Source organism: Cheilinus undulatus, linkage group 4 (genome assembly GCF_018320785.1).
Source record: "Cheilinus undulatus linkage group 4, ASM1832078v1, whole genome shotgun sequence".
Classification (NCBI taxonomy): Eukaryota; Metazoa; Chordata; class Actinopteri; order Labriformes; family Labridae; genus Cheilinus; species Cheilinus undulatus.
Window position 1 is genome coordinate 34947432 of NC_054868.1, and position 20391 is coordinate 34967822.

At 39.2% G+C, this 20391-nt stretch overlaps 2 protein-coding genes across 2 annotated transcripts; one reads left to right on the forward strand and one right to left on the reverse strand.

The window, feature by feature from the left end:
- The first annotated feature begins 118 nt into the window (after nt 1–118).
- Nucleotides 119–10408, forward strand: LOC121508308 (pre-mRNA-splicing factor ATP-dependent RNA helicase DHX15). The gene is made up of 14 exons (XM_041785054.1): nt 119–268; nt 2851–3193; nt 3315–3508; nt 3626–3785; nt 5121–5339; nt 5426–5593; nt 5706–5792; nt 5956–6105; nt 6264–6372; nt 6465–6656; nt 8682–8804; nt 9377–9567; nt 9674–9843; nt 9961–10408. The coding sequence occupies exons 1-14, from the start codon at nt 204–206 to the stop codon at nt 10076–10078; spliced, it is 2289 nt and encodes a 762-aa protein (XP_041640988.1). The 5' UTR covers nt 119–203; the 3' UTR covers nt 10079–10408.
- A 643-nt stretch (nt 10409–11051) lies between these two features.
- LOC121507766 (solute carrier family 22 member 7-like) lies at nt 11052–16129 on the reverse strand. Its single transcript, XM_041784106.1, has 9 exons — nt 15752–16129; nt 15558–15661; nt 15312–15466; nt 14723–14891; nt 13576–13699; nt 13326–13435; nt 12975–13189; nt 12732–12840; nt 11052–11262 (listed from the first exon to the last, which is right to left on the reverse strand). Exons 1-9 carry the CDS (start codon nt 16127–16129, stop codon nt 11052–11054), a joined length of 1575 nt encoding a protein of 524 aa, XP_041640040.1.
- Between the last annotated feature and the right edge of the window lie 4262 nt (nt 16130–20391).

Here is a 20391-nt window from a genome sequence, read left to right on the forward strand (position 1 = left end):
GTTTTGACAGATAGCTTGTTTGTGGTTGTACAGCTTTGTAACACTCCCGACCAGTAGGTGGCGGTGTTGCTGTCTCTACAGCCGTCTTAACATTAATTTAAAAAGAGGAAAACACAAGCACAGGAAATCAGTGAGGTCCATATTGCCCGGTAGAATTGTGTTCACGTTAATAGATTTGAAATAAGCCACATTTTTACTCAAAGATGTCGAAAAGACATCGTCTGGATTTGGGTGATGACTATTCATCAAGCAAGAAGAGGTCTGAAGGGTAAGTGCAGCTCCAAACTTAATGTGACCGCTATAACCAGCTAAGAACAAGCTAACTGTTAGCCGATGTCAGTTATTTTGGCTAACAGCCACCATGGATGTACAATAAGAACCGAGAAAATGTAGACTAGGAGGCTCATGTTGGTGTTGAAGTCTCAGCAGCATTACCTTGGTCGTAGCCAAATGCTGGACCGTTAGAGGAGTCTGTCGGAGTTTACACAGTCTAAATAACCTCACATAAGGACGGCGATGACATTAGCTAACAAACGGAGCATCTACGTTAGCAACGTTACCCTCACCGTCCAGGCACGTGCATGTGTGAAGCTAACGTTACTTAGCGTGCTGTAAGCTAGCCCGGTTTGTTTTACAGGAGGGATAAACTTACACAGAAGATATCTAATTAGTGTCTTAAAATACTAGTCAGCCACGAAGACGTGGTCATTAATGTCTCCAAATAAACCGTTATATTTCGGCAGCGGCAAGGAGCGCGCTAACAGCAACTTTACGAGCTCATAACAACCAGAAAATAAAGCTTTATTTATGTTTACCCAAGCCACTTCACTATCCCGCCACTTCAGTTACCGTAGTTTGGTGTTTCGCCGAACACTGCTCATCTGTATTATTCTATTTAAACTTAATTTAATCAGGAATATTCCCATTTAGATACCTAAAATCGCTTACACGACTGACCAAGACAACAACGCTAAAATGTGTACAAATAACAAACAGACCATAACAAACAAGAAATACATCAGACAATTAAGTAGTCACGCCTCAGTCCTGGTGAAGACTTAATCCAAACTAAGACAACAGTTGGGTTTAAGATAACCTCCTCAGACTAAGACATGAAGCAAAAAGTATAAAAGCTCTTCTATCAAAGACAGGGCGGGTTAGGGTTATTTGAGGAATTTCACACATGATCCGTCCATAAAACAGAAAGTACAGCTACTGACATTTTTGGGAGCAAAAAAATGATCATTAGTATGAGGGCAGATCATGTGTTAAAGCTCTTTAAAGATAGTGATCCATCCTTCTTTAAATAATGCTGCAAAATACTCCAGTCATTTTATTAATCTCGAATATGTGACATTTATTAAAAATTTTTATATTTAAACTTTCTGGAGGAAATACAAGACTTTGGGATGGCAGAATGGGTTTGTGAAGGGCACAAAAACATTTTGAAATAGTTTTGGCATATAATATGTAAACAAATCATTAATTTAGAGAGAACGAAGGAGGGAGAAGTCTGTTATTTTGACAAGTCAGTGAATGCTTTTAAGATTTATTATTTGACTGAAAGACTGCAAAATGTCAACATTTATTTCTGCATTTAAGGGATTTGTGATATTATCTGCATGATATTGGTATAGAAGACATTAGCTGACAAGTTAAAAATCTCAACCTGTAAAGGCAAATATGAGTAATTCAATATATTTATAGCCAATGAATTATCTGTACATATTGGCAGTATATAATCTTGTATCCACCTAAAATATTGGTTAAAAAAAAAAAGAACCATCACACTAGGTAGGTGCCTAGGGTGCTGAACTTAACGAGGCCCACTATGAACCTAACAATTACCAGACTGTCTACTACCAGTCTCTCTCTGACTCAGCCTCTCTTTGCACAGGAGACACTTGGTGTTCTTTACAATACTGCTTAAAATGTGTGTGGATATATTGGCATTGGCTAAAATTAGTTTGTAGATATACATATCAGATAATGGCAAAAGTCCAATACTGTGCACCCTTACTGCCTGTAAAATCCAGGCTCAGTAGAGGGCAAAAGGGCAGGTCAATGCCCTACCTCAGTCGAACATGACATATCACAATTGCAATGTTTCTAAATTTTGACAGTGTTTACATCTACAAGCAAATCCTAATTATGACTGCTAAACTTTGTTCTGATCTTAATTTGTTATGAGTGACATCTAAACTCACAAGAAGCCACAGGTCATCTAACAAGGAAGTTTTTAACCTGTATGTATTGGATCATTTTGCATGACCAACTCTAACAATAAGCTTGGGTTGTTTTTGTTGTGAAGTTAACATGGAAACTTTCCCATCGCTGCTGTTTTCTTATATAGGGCTGCATAAATACCACATGTCTCCAGACCAAATACAAGTATTCACATTTGGCTACTCAAAGATACAGAGTACAAATATGAGTAGGCTACTTAATGATACTGTAAATGCTCTATGTTCATCAGATGTTCTTCATCTCTCATCTTGACAATTTATCGATGCATACTTTGTAGACTGCTCTACTTTTTTATCCTTATTTATGTTGAATTTTCAACAAACTGCAGACATGGTTCCAGCTTTGACTACATGCATAATGAGAGGCTAAAGTCATGATTTAAATTGATACTGAGCACAGTACCTGCAATGTGAGCGTGAATAAGAGTACTTAGGCTTGTTACCGGCACGGTACTTGTATCGTTATGATACCTGATACTGGTATCGGTATTAGTGCATCCCTAATCTCAGATGATATGAACAGGGCAACATCAGACTAGACATTTTGGGATTTTGTCAGTTTTATGTCCCAAGAATACTACCCCTACCTCTCACTGTTTGACAGGAGAGACAGAGACCGTGACAGAGACCGAGAGGACCGCTCCAGGGACAGGGACCGAGATAGAGACCGGGACCGGGATCGAGACCGTGACAGAGATTCAAAGCCCTCTGTTGCAGCATCTAACAGCACGGCAGCTGTGCCAGCCATGCCTCCCTTAAAGCAGATGGCCCTGCATCAGCAGATAAACCCATTCACCAATTTGCCGCATACGCCTCGTTACTACGAGATCTTGAAGAAGAGGTTACAGCTCCCAGTGTGGGAGTACAAGGAAAGCTTCAGCGATATCATCACACGCCATCAGAGCTTTGTCCTTGTTGGAGAGACAGGCTCTGGAAAAACAACTCAGGTCTAAAATGCATCAAATCATCTCTGTAAAACCATAAACTCGTGCAACCCCTTTGAGGCAGTTCTGTGTCTTAAGACAATAAGTCATCAGAGTTAATTGCAACCTTTGCTTTCATCTCCAGATCCCACAATGGTGTGTGGACATGGTGAGAGGCTTGCCTGGCCCTAAGCGAGCGGTAGCCTGTACTCAGCCCAGGAGAGTGGCAGCTATGAGCGTGGCTCAAAGAGTGGCAGACGAGATGGACGTCATGCTTGGACAGGAAGTTGGTTATTCCATCCGATTTGAGGACTGCAGCTCTGCCAAGACTATACTAAAGTGAGTGATTGAGGTCTGCTAATGCACAAGAAAGGCTTTTTATAGGCACTGATTAATCTGTCTGATTGGTTCACCTCATCTGTCCAGTCAAATAAAACCTGTGTGGACTGTCTTTAGGTACATGACTGATGGTATGTTGCTAAGAGAGGCCATGAATGATCCACTGCTGGAGCGATATGGAGTGATTATTCTTGATGAGGCCCATGAGAGAACTCTGGCCACAGATATCCTGATGGGGGTCCTCAAGGAGGTGGTGCGTCAAAGGCCAGATCTGAAGGTATTTGAAAAAAGTTAAAGTAAAAATATACTGACTTCCTTTACATTTTAGGTTTGCTTCTAGAAGACAAAAAAATCATGATATTAAAAAAAAAAACAACTTATAAGTTTGGGAAAAAAAAAGATTTTGGCTTTCAAGTAGAGGTGTAACGATTCAGCAAATGCCTGTATATAACCGCTGTATGAGATCTTTCACAGATAAAAACACCCCACTCATTATGGCTGAGGTAGCACGAGTGCTGTCTGCAGCAGTCCGCAGATACACAGAGAGGGAAAGTCCACTGCTGCATGTTTCCTTGGATACAATATTTTACATTGCCATCTCAGGTTAGATTTATAATGAAAATATAAGCTGTCCAAACTTAATGTGGTTCAAGCAGTACAGCTGTTCTCTGTATACCCCCCATCCCCTCGCTCTTGTTATGAAGCTGCACAGGAACGTCTTTTATAATAAAACTTTGCCCTAGTATTCTGTCTCTTTCCATTTATTAAAATCAAGGTAGCAATAAATAGAAAATGATAAAGAATCATTATATAACATCGTATGCCACATATTTTACCTTATTTAAATCTCATAAGGTGAATAAACTAAAAAAAATGAACTATCTGCCACATTAATAGGCCCCTGTGTAAAGTATGAAGGGCTGATATAGAGCAGAAATATCTGTTGAAGTCCATGTGTGTAAATAAGTGTAAGAAAAAAATCTAAAATGGGAACATAGGCCAAACATTTTGATCATTAATATAAAGGGTTTCAGAAAAAGTCCATATTGGTGCTTTAGAGTGATCTGGGTATGTGAGGGAATAAAATGTTTGGTACTGAAAATCTTTGCTGTTTTAAATCAACATGTTTTAACACAAATGTGCATAGTTGTGTTCCTGATTTAAAGATAATCGGTAATCAGGTCTTTGTTGTTTTTGTTAAAGAGATGTTTTTATTAAATACAGAGACCTGTCAATAATTTAATTGCAGAAACTGTTTTTTTCCTGTAACTGTGAAATTTTTGCATAAAATCACCTGACATCAATTGTAGGCCCCGATATCGAATCAAAATCGTATTGTGGCAGATATGTGATATCGGAAAATATCGTTTTGTTGTCCAAAGTATCGACATCGTGTCGTATCGGGACAAAACTGGTGATTTACACCCCTACTTTCAAGACCTTGTTTTGGTGCTAGCATTTCCATAACATTTCTAAGTCATAAGTTCTCTGTCTCTGACAAACAGCAAATTTACACTTAAACTTTTAGACCTTGTAATAAAAAAGATGTTTCCAATGGATTGTTGAGGATGACCAAGAATCTTCAGCCAAGTATTTTCTTCTTTGTGCGTAGGTGATTGTTATGAGTGCCACGCTAGATGCTGGAAAGTTCCAGGTATACTTCGACAACTGTCCCCTCCTGACTATTCCTGGGCGCACACACCCTGTAGAGATCTTCTACACCCCAGAACCAGAGCGAGACTACCTAGAAGCAGCGATCCGCACCGTCATCCAGATTCATATGTGTGAGGAAGATGAAGGAGACTGCCTTCTGTTTCTCACTGGACAAGAGGTAAGAATTGTAATTCAAAGTATGTTTTTACTTTGGGCACATTTTCTCCTCCCTCTGCACAGAGTAAAATAAAATTTGTCCTTTAGGAAATTGATGAGGCCTGCAAAAGGATCAAGCGTGAAGTAGATGACCTTGGACCTGAAGTTGGAGACATCAAAATCATTCCACTGTATTCCACATTACCGCCTCAGCAGCAGCAAAGGATCTTTGAGCCGCCTCCTCCAAGGAAGCCCAATGGTGCTATAGGACGAAAGGTAGAGTTAAAATAGGAGATGAGATTGATATTGAATGATGCATCTTTCTTTGTAGACGGCTAAATGGTCTCTGTTTTCATGCACTTACCCCGAATTTAATCATTTTCTTCAGGTTGTTGTTTCAACAAACATTGCTGAGACGTCTCTGACAATTGATGGCGTGGTGTTTGTCATTGATCCTGGATTTGCAAAGCAAAAGGTAGGCAGAGTGGTCCTCATTTCACTTGTTTAGAATCCAAGGGGTTGAATTCAAGTTTTTGTGATCATTTTTAAAGTTATTTGTGCAAATCCAGAAACTGCTCCAGTTATGTAAACTTTAGGTAAGTTATTCTCTCCTAACATGTTTTCTGTTTTGTGTCTAGGTTTACAATCCTCGTATTAGAGTGGAGTCTCTGCTTGTCACAGCCATCAGTAAAGCTTCTGCCCAGCAGAGGGCAGGACGTGCCGGCAGAACACGGCCAGGAAAATGTTTCCGCCTTTACACAGAGAAGGCCTACAAAACAGAGATGCAGGCAAGTGACAGCAGACTTCTGTCTTCTTCACTTTTAAATTTGAACAGACTTAGTCAAAGCCATAGTTGTTGAAGCCTGTTCTTAAGCTAAATACAGATACTGTTTGCATATTCATTATTCTTTTTTGTTAATTAACACAATTAACACCCCTGCTGCAGGACAACACATACCCTGAGATTCTTCGATCCAACTTGGGATCCGTTGTTCTGCAGCTGAAGAAGCTGGGTATTGATGACCTTGTGCACTTTGACTTCATGGATCCACCAGGTGAGATTGTCTACTACAGTTTAATTAAAAAATTGTAATTAAGTTTAGACATTACTTAATGGCATACTCGTCCCCCTCCCACCCCCTCACAGCTCCTGAGACACTGATGAGGGCCCTGGAGCTGCTGAACTACCTGGCTGCTCTGAATGATGACGGAGACCTGACGGAGCTGGGCTCCATGATGGCCGAGTTTCCTCTGGACCCCCAGCTGGCTAAGATGGTCATTGCCAGCTGCGAGTTTAACTGCTCAAACGAGATCCTTTCCATTACTGCCATGTTGTCAGGTAATGCCCAGGACTGGGCTGACATCTTCCTTGCCCTCTGTAGGCCGAGTCTGTTACAATTTAAACACACCACTACTGAGTGGTAGTGTTGGAAAAGTGCCCCACCTAGAGTTTAAGATCTGCACAGCACTTTGGATCAAATAATATCAAACAAGCTTAGTTTAATGATGCATGATGGAGCTCTTTGCCTCTGCTAATGTAAGCTTTATTAAGTAGACCAGTGAGTTATCAAACCCAGCCTTTGGTTTTCCAGACAAACAAAAAGAGAAGACAAACTGTGTAGAATACTGAATGTTAATGAACAGACACTTCAAATCGAAGATCATTTTTTCAAAATTATTTTATTTCGTCATAAGGAATTATGGTATGGGGTGAAAGGGTGACCGGTTCTAACAATAACTCTGATATAATCCGCCCAAATGTGGATCTCGTAAAACTGATTATGATAATAGCGCTACAGTATCACAGTAAATGTTGTTCAGACAGCACGAAACGTAGGTTTGTTTACTATTATGAGATGATAAATTGTCACAGGTAGACTGGGGGTGTAATGAAAAAGTTTTAGGGATGAGGAGCCATCGCTGTCTCTTCTCTGCTCCCTTGCCTGCACCGTAGCACTGTAGGCCTACTGCACTGTCTGTCGAGTGAAGAGACTGGAGTGTGTAGTGAAATCATAAGCACGAAGCACATCAACATTGTTAATTAAATCAATCCAAAATGCTGTACCTTTGACTATCAGCTTGTGAAAAAATATCAGACTGTGGGAGTAGTATGCACCCACTGGCTTTAACTGCTCCTCATCTGCTTAGAACAACCATGAAAATGCTGTCCCAAACTCTGTTGAAGTCCCGTCAGTCAAAAGTTTTAATTCAGTGTTAATATCTGTTGCAATTGTTAGAATATCTGATGGTTATATTGTGTGTTCATGGCCAGCTCAGTAAAACTAATACTAGACAAGTATGAGTAAAAGGTCTGGATGTGCTCTAATGTAACATAAGGAAAAAAAAAAATTCAATTTTTGACAGGAAACATGAAGAAACACAGTTGTTTTCAAGCAGTTTTAAATAGAAATAACAGAAGCAATCATGACCTTTTTAATTTGAGCTCTATGAAGCTTTTCTACACTTCTGTTAAAAATAGATTGCCATTTTGTCTTTCCACCAAACAACTGGAAAGTGTTTCTAATGCTAGGGAGCCTTGTGTGGTATCAAGAAAATATCAAAGTGGGCAAATTTTGACATTATTAACAAAGTAACTTTGTTTGAAGTTACTATACATGTGACAGGAAATGTTGATAGCATTTCATTTCTATTACTGTATAACACATGCATTTTTGTGAAAAATATTTGTTTTTAACGATAACGTGAGTAAAGACGATTAGCCATATTTGTTATAGCCCTGTAGTTCCAATTTGGGTTGACATGTCAAAAGGCCTTTTGATACTCAACATTTTGGCTTGGATGTCTTCTGCTCTTGACAATTCACTTATGTTTTATGATTATTTCATTTAATTTTGATCCATAAAATTTACAGTGCATCTTTTGCAAAGTGGTTGGTTATTTCATCATCCAAGCAAGTGGATAGGGCAGGCACCACTGAAGTTTTTCTATTTTCATTGCTTTAATGACTGATTTAATTGGTAGTGAATTTAAAATATCATTTATAGTTATGGTGTGAGTTATTAGAATTATGTACTCTGTTAAGTCATTACGTCTTAATATCATTAAGTTTATGAGTCTTGAAGAGTCAGAGCTTTGCTGGTGTCCCTAACACTTTGTAGTTGTGTGAAAACTCTTGTTTTACAGATGTGGTATAATGATCCCCCTCTCTACAAGCTAGTAGCCATAACAGTTGGGAAAGACCAAGAGAAAAGACTGCAGCCCCCATTTGATAGAGCTTGTGGTCCTGCCCTGTCCCAGCGCACTGTCCAGTGCCCTAGCATCATAGGCTTTGCTCCATTTTTCTGTGAATGTTTGACTCATCCCTATGGGCGGCTTTGTTGGGGCCCATACCAACCTTGTTTAGTCCCACAGTGTTTTGTTCGCCCCACGGAGGCTAAGAAGGCAGCAGACGAGTCCAAGATGAGGTTTGCTCACATCGATGGGGACCACTTGACGCTGCTTAACGTCTACCACGCCTTCAAACAGAGTAAGCATTCTTACCATTATTTATTACCCTTTTAGACACAGATGCAGACAATGATGGCATGGGACTTTGATGCCTATAGTTTTAAAAAGGTCTACTTAAGATTTATTTATATATCAAAGTCTGATGCATAACTCCTGTGTGAACATTTATTTTTCCTTTTTGTATTTTTAGTATGGCACGTGCACCATACTTTTGTTGGCTCTTTAGTTTTTTATTTTGTATTTTTTAAGGGGAAATAAAAGGATATATTAAATTACAAATGCCCAAAAAATTATTGCAACATACTTAAGATGAACTCATTTGTTATAGATGTACTTGCATTATTTTATGATGGACTTAGATCATTTTTAAGCTTCCAAGAGTTTATGGAAACATCCATAGACTGTCCATCTTTTGAATCAGACTTGGAACATATTGGTAAATGGGCCTAGTGTCTTACTGTCACTCCATCTAAATTTCTCTATGTTCCATTGAAAGGATTTGTAATTCTGATCAAAAATCTCTTTCTGCTTTTAAACTAAAAATCTTGATTCTTAACCAAATATCTGAATGTCTGTTTTTACTTTTTCCAGACCATGAGTCTAACCAGTGGTGTTATGACAACTTTGTCAACTACCGCTCACTGATGTCTGCTGATAATGTGCGGCAGCAGCTCTCCAGGATCATGGATCGCTTCAACCTGCCCCGCCGGAGCACCGAGTTCACCAGCAGAGATTACTACATCAATATCCGCCGAGCGCTCTGCACCGGCTTCTTCATGCAGGTAAACACTCGCATTAATCCATTTTTAAACTGAAAATATTTCATATCAGAGGTGTACGTGGATAAGCTATGAATGCCTCATATTTATCTATTTATCTATTCCATAGGTCGCTCATCTGGAGCGTACAGGTCATTACCTCACAGTCAAAGACAACCAAGTGGTCCAACTGCACCCGTCTACAGTCCTGGACCACAAACCTGAGTGGGTGCTTTACAACGAGTTCGTCCTGACCACCAAAAACTACATTCGCACTTGCACAGACATCAAACCTGAATGGTACGTGTACTTTGATTTAATTTCCAACTATCTTGGGCTTATAATGATTAAATTACTGAATTGTTCTCTGATTGTGCCTGACCTTGTGTCTTTCTTTGTTGTGGTTTCTCTCCACAGGCTGGTGAAGATTGCGCCCCAGTACTATGAAATGAGTAACTTCCCACAGTGTGAAGCTAAACGACAGCTGGAGCGAATCATTGCCAAACTAGAGAGCAAGGAGTATTCCCAGTACTGAACAATAGCCAACAAGTGTCCTGGAAAACAAGTTGCGTACTATAGTTTTAGATCTTTCTGTATCATTGTATGTTCATGTTAAAAAATGGCTTTTTGATTTTTATATTTTGTTTGCTTTTTATTTTCTTTTTTCTTCTTATTTTCCCATCAATGTTAATTCTGTAACTAAGTGTATGAAATATCAGCGTTAAATATTAGACCTGGCTATTCAGATTTTCAGAAGGAATATCAGAAACATGTCATTTAGATGTGATTGACTTTCCTTTAGGGGATTGATGAGTAATTGAAAATGTGCTTGCTCTGTTTCTTTAATAAAGGAGCTTTGACTTAATTTCTGTGTAAATAATAATGAGTAAATCCTGTCATCAAAAAAACTGTCGTTCCCAGGCATATTTATTTCTTCTGAGATACACCGAATAATAGTCTCACTTTGAAGAACATTGTTGAACTCTTAAGTAATACTTCAGTCTGCAATAAATATTTGTCTAGATTCTTTGGCATGTCTTTTAACAGTGGGAATAAGAAATCTACACAACCTGATAAAATAACAGGATATTGTGAAGCAACAAAATGAAGCCAAGTCAAATCTTTTCAGAACTCTGTCCACCTTTAATGTGAGCTATAACCTTTCCAATTCAGTTGAAAATAAATCTTTAAGGAAGAATAAAAAAATGTGGTTGCATAATGATGCACACCCCTAGACTAAAAATTGAAACACCTTTTGATTCCGTTTCAGTATTCAGTTGTTTTGAAAAGGAGTCTATCAGCATTGGACACTGACTTGGTAATATGTGCCCACTTCTTGTCACATAGTCTTGCCAGCTGGTCTTACCTTCTTCACAAACTATTTAAAAAACAAAAACGAGAAAGATGTGGTGGTTGGGAGATGAGACCACAGCTTATACCATCGCAACAAATGTTAAACGTACTACCATGGATCAGTGAGCATGAACTAAACTACAAAAATAAGTTCACTACCAGTGCTGTTCAATGTCCTCGATGGTCTCTGGCAGACACCTGTTGCGCGTCTCTGACAGCGTTCTTGCCACCATTCCTCCCAGTAAAGCAATAGCGCACAGGACGGCCTGTGGCAGGTCCCTCCAAAACTCATCCAGTAAGAGGATCAGAGGAGCCACGGCGACACCCAGACGAGCCATGAACGAGTTCCAGCCCATACCGCTCTGCCTGAAACACAACCAGCACACACTTTTTAATCACCTCGGGGCTTTAAATAAAGTTTTTCAATATTTTTTTTTGTTTTTTTAAAAAAGTGAAGTTGTGCCAATATGGCTATGAGCATTCTCTGTGGTAGGTAGAAATAGGAAAAGGATCCATGCAGTGGTGTAGTACAGGGTATATGCAGGCAAAGGCAACGAAAAGTAATCTGAGCACACCAGTGTGTTCCTTTAAATGTTTACCCCAAACACTGCTGGGGAATATGGAACCAGTCACTCAGAAAGCATACCCATAGTTATCTCAACCTTTAGTCCTGGATTTCCAGGCTTTGGCCCATTAAGGATTCCCATGAGCATTAGCCACTGTCAATGACACCCCTATTAAAAATGCCAGTACTTCCTTGGTCCTTATCATGGCAAACATTTATAATTAAGCATGCAACTTCTTAAAAATGCCTTATCTTCATTTCTTTCTTTTTTATACTTTTTTTTTTTTTTTTAATTTCTGTCTTCTCAAGAATTAAGGCAGTAAAAGTTAACATGCCTTTTTCTGGATAAAATTCTCTCTGTAAAGTTATTTCTCTAGTGTTGTCAAGAATTTTGATTAATATAGATTAATCAATCCCAGGTGAAAAATGCGATCAAAAAAATATATGCTGCTAAATTGCAACTCAACCATCACACACCCCGCTAAAGTAGCGTAAAATCTTCCTTCTTTGAGTGACTACATCCTAGATTGACTAGTAAGTGGACAGATGTATTCTTGTTCTCAACTTCTCCTGTTTCAAAAGCTAGTGGAAAAAGGCATGTCCTTTTTGAAAGTTCATTTTTGGGGGCTTTTTGTCTTTATTTTTGATAGGACAGCTTAAGAGACACAGGAAATCGGGGAGAGAGTAGGGGGGACACGTGCACCAAGACCGGGAATCGGTCCTGTGACCAGTGTGTTGAGGACTCTCTCGTCTCTGTTTATGAGTGCCTGTCCATGCCTCTGAGCCAAACTGGTGCTGAGAAGCTTGTTCTTTTTGATTGTTTTATTACTGTTAGCTTTAAATCTACAAGTAAAGCAATTTTCCCCTAATTATTGACATATGCGATTAATTGAGATCAAAGCCTATAATTAATTAGATTTTTTTGTTTAATTGACTGAAAGTACTAATTCATTCATTATGTGTAAAGCATTATGTTGGAAAGCTTTTTTATTTGAAAGGTTGGCATTAAAAAAGAAGGCATAGCTTTCAATATGAAATGGTTAGTATCATCTAAAAAGACTAGTCGTAAAATTCTTTAGTCCAAATAATTGTTAGAAGTTGATTTCTATTTGATCGCATGTTCCCGCTAAATATGCTAGATAGTGTTATATGTCTTGTTCATAACAGTTTATCTTTTGCTGGATTGGCCAGTTAAACAATATGGGGGATAAATCAAGAGTACACCCACTTCTCCAGGCACTTCTTCACTACTGGGTCCATTTAGACTTACCTCACTACTGTGGGATAGAGCTCTGAGCTGTAAAGAACAACCGTCGCAAACGATGCTGAAGAAAACCCTTTCCCAAACACAGCAACAACTGTCCTGACAACAGACATGTCTGAAACAGGAGGGTTTAAATGATGAAAATACGTACATTACAGACTGTTAATGAAATAGTGTCATCTTTTAAATACAACTAATTAACCCTATATAGTCCTAAGTGTAGGCCACTGAGAATTAATGTATGCTTACCTTTAGGTACTACAATGTTGATGCCAAGACAGACAGCGGCTAGTAAAAGAGACCCCACCTCAGTGCTCCGTCTACCGATCTTATCCAGTAAATAATAAACAGATACTTTGGCCGGTAGTTCAACTAAAGCGTATGTGAACTGAGTGAGGTAGATGTTTAGCCCGAAGCCTGTGATGTTAAAGCTGATGCCATAATAAGCATTAGCCACACAAAACCTATAGGAAGAGAAAGTAGTAATTCCATTTAGATGTAGTCAGAGCTAGTACACAGGTCTTAAAAATTTAAAACCAACCCAGTGATATAAATTAAAATAAGATTTTTTAAAGGCTATTGGGCATTTTGTATACAGACCACAGAGTTCCAGTAGTGATGGCCAGCCTCCTCAGTTTAGGTGTTCGTATCAGATCAAGGTAGGAGTAGGTTTGATCTCTTTTTTCAGTCACTACAATGGTAGAAAGTGTCTGGTAGGACACAAAGCAGCATTACAATCATGGGATGCATACTTAAAGGATTTAATAAAAGTTTATCAGACAAGTTGAACGACATATTAAAGAATAAATTTGTGCCGATAGAACAATCAGAAACAATAAAAAACACAAACCTCAGTTTTAAGTGAGTCAGTTGAATCCTCCCTTTGGTTCATTTTGGCACATTGTTTTAAATACACCTGAGCCTGCTCCAGTTTTCCATTAGCTATGAGCCACCTCGCAGATTCTGGCATCCACCTGATATTGAGACAAAGACATTATTTACCAAATCTCTATAATATTGTTGGGATCAATGTTAAAAGCTATTAAAGGAAAACAAGAACCACCATCTGGCAATTAAATTCTTTCATGAGATACACAATTTTCCTGACAGTGAAAGTACAATGGTCAAGACAAAGGCTGGAGCTGTTTCTGTGGTAGTGTGGCAGGTAAAAATCTTACTACTTTAATGGCTTAGGTGCATGTCTCCTGCTAAACTTTGGATTCAAGAGCTATGAAGTATATGGGGATTAAATAAAATATTTTACCTTTAAAATCTGATCATTTCACTGCATGTTTAAGTCACATATCACCTTTCTTCAGCAGATCGTTCTGACCATGTGTATATGCCTAAAGATATTGGTTGCTTCCATGTGACTGGCTGATTAGATATTTGTGTTAAAAAACAGTTTAACTGGTTTTCCCTAACAAAGTGGTTGTTGAGTTTACAATGAATGTGGAAGGGAAGAGGGGAAACACCAGGAAACCAGATTTTAAAAAGAAAGATGTATACACTGTCATTTAGTAGACGCCTTTGTCCCCAGCGAGGTACAGGGATGAACAGATGTGCTTTGCACTAAGGACCTTGCCCAAGAGCCCACACTGGTTGATTGTGCCCTGACGGGATAGGAATTCCCAATCTCCTGTTCCAGAGTCAGTGGTGTGAACTACGGAGCTATCCCACCGATCAGAGATAATTTAACAATTCTTGGTAGTAGCAGAATGTGAACCTTGGTTCAGGTTCTTCCCCAGTTGTGGGACTTAACCAATGAGTTTCTTAACCAACTCAGCCAATTGATGAAGTCCCTAAGCTGGGGGTTTGTAGAAATTTTGTGTAGCTCTTGATTTTGAAATTTTAAATCTTTGCAATGAAATTATTCTCAATTGACATATTCTTCCAGATATATATCTGGAAATCAGTGCATGCTACATGGTACTGACAGACTTGGTAGCCATCCCAAACACACAAAGATTAAAGGAAGTGACACTGTAGAGTTGTACCTCCAGGTGATGATGGCCAGTATCAGCGGTGAAGTGACGCTAACAGTCAGCCATCTCCAATCATTCACAAAATAAGCAATAGCTGAAAATATTGTGTTCCCAAATGTCCAGGATAAGCTGTCGATCACTCCCACCAGCTTCCTGTGCTCGATGTCAACCCACTCCACACCTTCAAAACAAACAAAACGTATCATTTTGCAAGCATGAGAAAATGTTGTTGTTGTAGTTGTAAGCATGTCTGTGCAGCAGCACCAAGATTGAAAAGTGGCAAGTGGCCCACCACTAAGATGGCTGACGTGTAATAATTAGTGGCATGTCCTATTTCAGTGCCATTACTTTAGCAGATTGTGCTGTGACTGCTGGCATTCTACAAGAAGGCCATGCAAAACCTCTTCACTGGCCACCATTGTTTACCAGCTTGCAGTACATCCAAACAATGCCCCTAGCTATGAGATCTTTCTCCTAAAATGATGTTGATTGGTCTGGAAGCAAGCTTTTCAGCTAGAAGCTTTGCAAGATTGATCCTCTGAAGACAGACATGGAATCTGAAGAAGAAACAAACTAGATAACAGGAATGAAAGTAAATTACTGAGGACTGCAGAAACAATGACGATGCCAGTGATGCAAAACCCAGTGAAGAACCTCAGCACCACGAACATCACATAGGATGTAGAAAAAGCACTTGTAATGGCAAAGAGCAGTCCAGTCACATAGGATACCAGAAGCATGATCCTCCGACCATACCTATTGAAAACCGGAGAGATCCACATTTTATTTCTACTATTTAAGTTTGAAATGCCAAATCATAAGCAGAATCTGAGAGGCCAAAACACACCTGTCACTCAGACTTCCAAAGGACATGGCTCCAAACATGACTCCAACAAAGAAGATAGTAGCAGTCGCTTTGTTTTTACCTCGTTTATCACACACCAGGTCCCACTTTTAAACACAAATAAAGTCAGAGTAAGATTATCACTCAAATATGTTCATTTAATTCCACTCTTACAAATGAAAGGAAAAATTTTTCACCTCTGAGGTCAGAGTAGACTTGAAGGTGGAGTTGTCATACACCCATCCATTTCTACACGGCACTGTAGCTGCTTCTGTGATGTTGGAGGAGTTGAGCAGGTGATACTGCGGCTCTGCAAACATCTGACAGGAGTTTGGAGTCCCATCTTTCTGCAGTGGAATACTCACAAAAAGCTTCTCAGATGGGGATAAACTCCTGAAAACGTCCTCCTCATCCAGAGAGCTGATGTCACAGTGGTGAGAGGGAACAGCTGCGATGAAGTTGTTGAGCATGAAGTGGCAGGGAAGAGTGAAGCGACCGATGAAGCTGATCACGATGATCATTATTTGAAATCTTCCAAATCCATCAATATCCTCAAGGATGTTCTCAAACTTCATTGCGGCGTCACTGAAGTCAAAAAGCCCTCTTTGAAAATGTAAATAAAATTGTTGATACACACAACATCTGAACTTCACAGAAGATGGTTTAACTCAAGTCTCAGACCAAAGACGGCTCAACCTTTGCTATTTCATTGCTGCTCAGTGATGGTTAAAATGGGTAAATATTTAACTTAACTTAACCGTTTGATCACTTCTGTCTGTGTGATTTTGAAGAAAAGAGTCAATTCTGAGGTCCTTATTAAAACAGGATACTCAACATGTACTGACATAAGGTGTGATTATATGATACATTAAGTAATAAATATCATCTCCAACTCTCTGACATTAAAATTAGCCAATAACCACAGGTAGTGCTTATAATCATGCATTTACTATTAAAGTAGAGGAGTGTCAAAGTGCATACACATTTTCCTTACGTAAGATTGAATTTAACAGTTAAACATCTATAGTGTGTGTAGCTATTTATTACCATAAATACACAGTTAAGAAGTCTTCTGAATAAAATTGTAAAATCTTCAACAAATCACTTAAAAGGTTTCCAATTAAGTTCAAACTGAGGCTAAATTCTTTCTTTCAGGTTTTAGTGGTTTCTGTAGTAAACCATTTACTTTTCTGTTAGAACAATGACAAAAGAGGAAACTCTGACACCTGAGATATAAAGGAGCTGTTAGTGATAGGGGTGCCGAACATGCAAACCCCCCCAAGAAAAAAGAGAGAAAGAAAAGGAGATAATTATATGGATGAGGTTATACAATGAAAATTGGTTTACATACAAGGAGTGGGAGGAAGTACAAATGTATTAAATCCCACTCCTTCTCCCTGACTTAGTAATAATGTGGACCAATCAGATCCATTTACTGAAAAATCAGTTTGTCCTCAGACAGTACAAGACATGTGACAAATGAAAGAGAGAGTTTTGTATACCCTTGTCAACACCGCTGGGTCAGGGCGACATGCAGAGAAAAAGGCGCTTTGAAAAGCCATAAACAAGCTCAGGTCCATTTACCATTGATTCTGTAAAGCACTTTGTTTAACTTGGTTGTTTTTAAATGTGCTAAAAATTAAAGTAAAATCAACCTTTTACTTTCTTTATTTTTTCTTGTAGATCTTGTTGGTTTTTTTGGTTGGTTTTTTTTTTTTTTTTTGCTTTTATGCCTTTATTGTAATATAACAGCAGACAGGGCCAGACACAAGGAAGAGTGTGGGGAATAACATGAAGGAAAGGAGACACAGGCTGGATTTGAACCTAGACTGTCAACTTTGAGAACAAAAGCCTCCTTACATTGGGTGAGCAGACATAACTACTAAAGCCTTGTTTCCACCAAGCAGAGGGTTCCGATTTGGTTCTGGTACTAAAATAACTGGTCCATGCCATCCTAGATTTTTGGTACCTGTTTGCTTGGGTACCAGTTGTACCTTTCCAACCCTTTAGGGTGGATCTAGACACACACCTGTCTAATTGCTTGAAAGAATTATCATTTCCTGTGAAATGTTACTCTACTATGTAGCTGACAAAGCTCTCTGCCTTACCTCCCTGCCTGCCAAGTATGGGTACAGTTGATTGTGGAATCACAAGTCTCTGTATAACATGTCACATATTGGTGTTTCATGAGTCAAAATTGATTGATTAGGACTGATTATACATAACTAATATTCAGTTCACTTGAGTTCTGAAATGTGTTGAAATCAAGTTATTTCACATAAGTATAGACTATATTGCCAAAAGTATTCACTCACCCATCCAAATAATTGAAATCAGGTGTTCCAATCACTTCCATGGCCACAGGAGTATAAAATCAAGCACCTAGGCATGCAGACTGTTTCTTCAAACATTTGAGAAAGAATGAGTCGCTCTCAGGAGCTCAGTGAATTCCAGCGTGGTACTGTGATAGGATGCCACCTGTGCAACAAGTCCAGTGGTGAAATTTCCTCGCTCCAAAATATTCCACAGTCAACTGTCAGTGGTATTATAACAAAGTGGAAGCGACTGGGAACGACAGCAACTCAACCACGAAGTGGTAGGCCACGTAAAATGATGGAGCGGGGTCAGCGGCTGCTTAGGTGCATAGTGCGCAGAGGTAGCCAACTTTCCGCAGAATCAATCGCTACAGACCTCCAAACTTTATGTGGCCTTCAGATTAGCTCAAGAACAGTGTGTAGAGAGCTTCATGGAATGGGTTTCCATGTTTGAGCAGCTGCATCCAAGCCATACATCACCAAGTGCAATGCAAAGCGTCGGATGCAGTGGTGTAAAGCACGCCACCACTGGACTCTGGAGCAGTGGAGAGTCACTGGAGTGACGAATCGCGCTTCTCAATCTGGCAATCTGGCAATTGCCAGGAGAACGGTACTTGTCTGACTGCATTGTGTCAAGTGTAAAGTTTGGCGGAGGGGGGGATTATGGTGTGGATTTGTTTTTCAGGAGCTGGGCATGGCCCCTTAGTTCCAGTGAAGGGAACTCTGAATGCTTCAGCATACCAAGAGATTTTGGAATTCCATGCTCCCAACTTTGTGGGAACAGTTTGGGGATGGTCCCTTCCTGTTCCAACATGACTGTCCATAAAGACATGGATGAGAGAGTTTGGTGTGGATGAACTTGACTGGCCTGCACAGAGTCCTGACCTCAACCCAATAGAACACCTTAGGGATGAATTAGAGCGGAGACTGAGAGCCAGGCCTTCTCATCCAACATCGGTGTGTGACCTCACAAATGTGCTCTTGGAAGAATGGTCCAAAATTCCCATAAACACACTCCTAAACCTAGTGGAAAGCCTTCCCAGAAGAGTTGAAGCTGTTATAGCAGCAAAGGGTGGACCGACGTCATGTTAAACCCAGTGGATTAAAAATGGGATGTTGCTTAAGTTCATTTGCAGGTGTGCAAATACTTTTGGCAATACAGTGTATATTAGTTTAAATATTGAAATAGAGGACAGTGGATACAAAAAACATTTATTATCTTGATAGGTTTGGAGGTTAAGTTGATAACAGTATAACTGTTTTTGAATGTATGTATTACAGTGCTTCTTCATTATTCTCCCCAAGATCCTCCCAAGTGTTAGACTAGTTCTTACATCATGGTGTTATTCTGTCCAGGGAATGCAAATAGATCATTTACCCTGAGGAAAAATGTTCACAATCCAGTTTGAGCAAGTGTTTGGCCTGTTTCAGCCTTTGGTCTCAAGACAAAGTCTCAAGAGCCTTTGCTTCAGACTCAGTCAGTTCTTTAGACTGATGTTTAGGGTCAAGGATCTATGCTTCAGTCTGGTCTACCTAAACATATAACAGCACTCAGAGAAATGTATCCATGAGGAGAGATAATGACTTCCTGTGGTGTTCAGGTTTGAACAAGAGATGTGATTGAAGATCATTCACAAACAATAATGATTACCCAGCAGGCACTTTAAAAGAAGAAAAACTCTGCTTCCCACAGGCAGCAGTAACATGTAGATGTTAAGATGCACATATTTACATAAGAAATAAGCACATCTACAGCCTAGTTAAGAGATTTTAAAACATGTTTATAAAGAGTAAGAAACTGCAAAGTGCAATCTTTATCAACCCATCTGTTAGATTTTATCTTGCCTTAGAGATACTCATAAATCAAAAGAAGGAGTCAGGCTTTACTGACTGGAAGGTGGGAACATGGCTGTTTACCAGGGGTCAAAGGTCCCACCTAAATGCCTGGTTTTAGGCAAATCAAAGGGTCAGTTGAAACTGCATCTTCAAAAAAACTATAAAAGGGTATGTAAAGAAAATATGTCATTAAATGTTACACTTTTTAAGACCCTTTTCAGTACCCTTTCCATAAATTTAAATTTTCTAACACATGGGCTATGTGCTGATAGGGAGACAAAAAATGTAACAAAGACAAGAAAATGCAGGTATTTTTTTTATTGTAGTATGCAAATTAGGCTTTCTTGGAGCATTTTGATATCCCACAATGCATAAAAACCCTGATACCATAAGGAATCTGAATGTAAGATCTTTTTTTAAACATGAGTTGCCTGAAAGTAGTTAAATCATCTGTAAGTACTCATTCATGTTTTGCACTGCAGTTTAATCTAAAAAGTAGAACAGCACATTTATAGGTTTTAAGAAAAGAAATACTAGCCAAATGCACACTTAAGGATACTTATAATACTTTTTAAAGCATTTGTGTGCCAGTGATAACTTGACTGTTGAAGCTGATCAGCATGGCTCAGTTTAATTGAGTAGTATTAAAGGGGACAGATTTTACCCTTTTAAGACAAGTTTATATT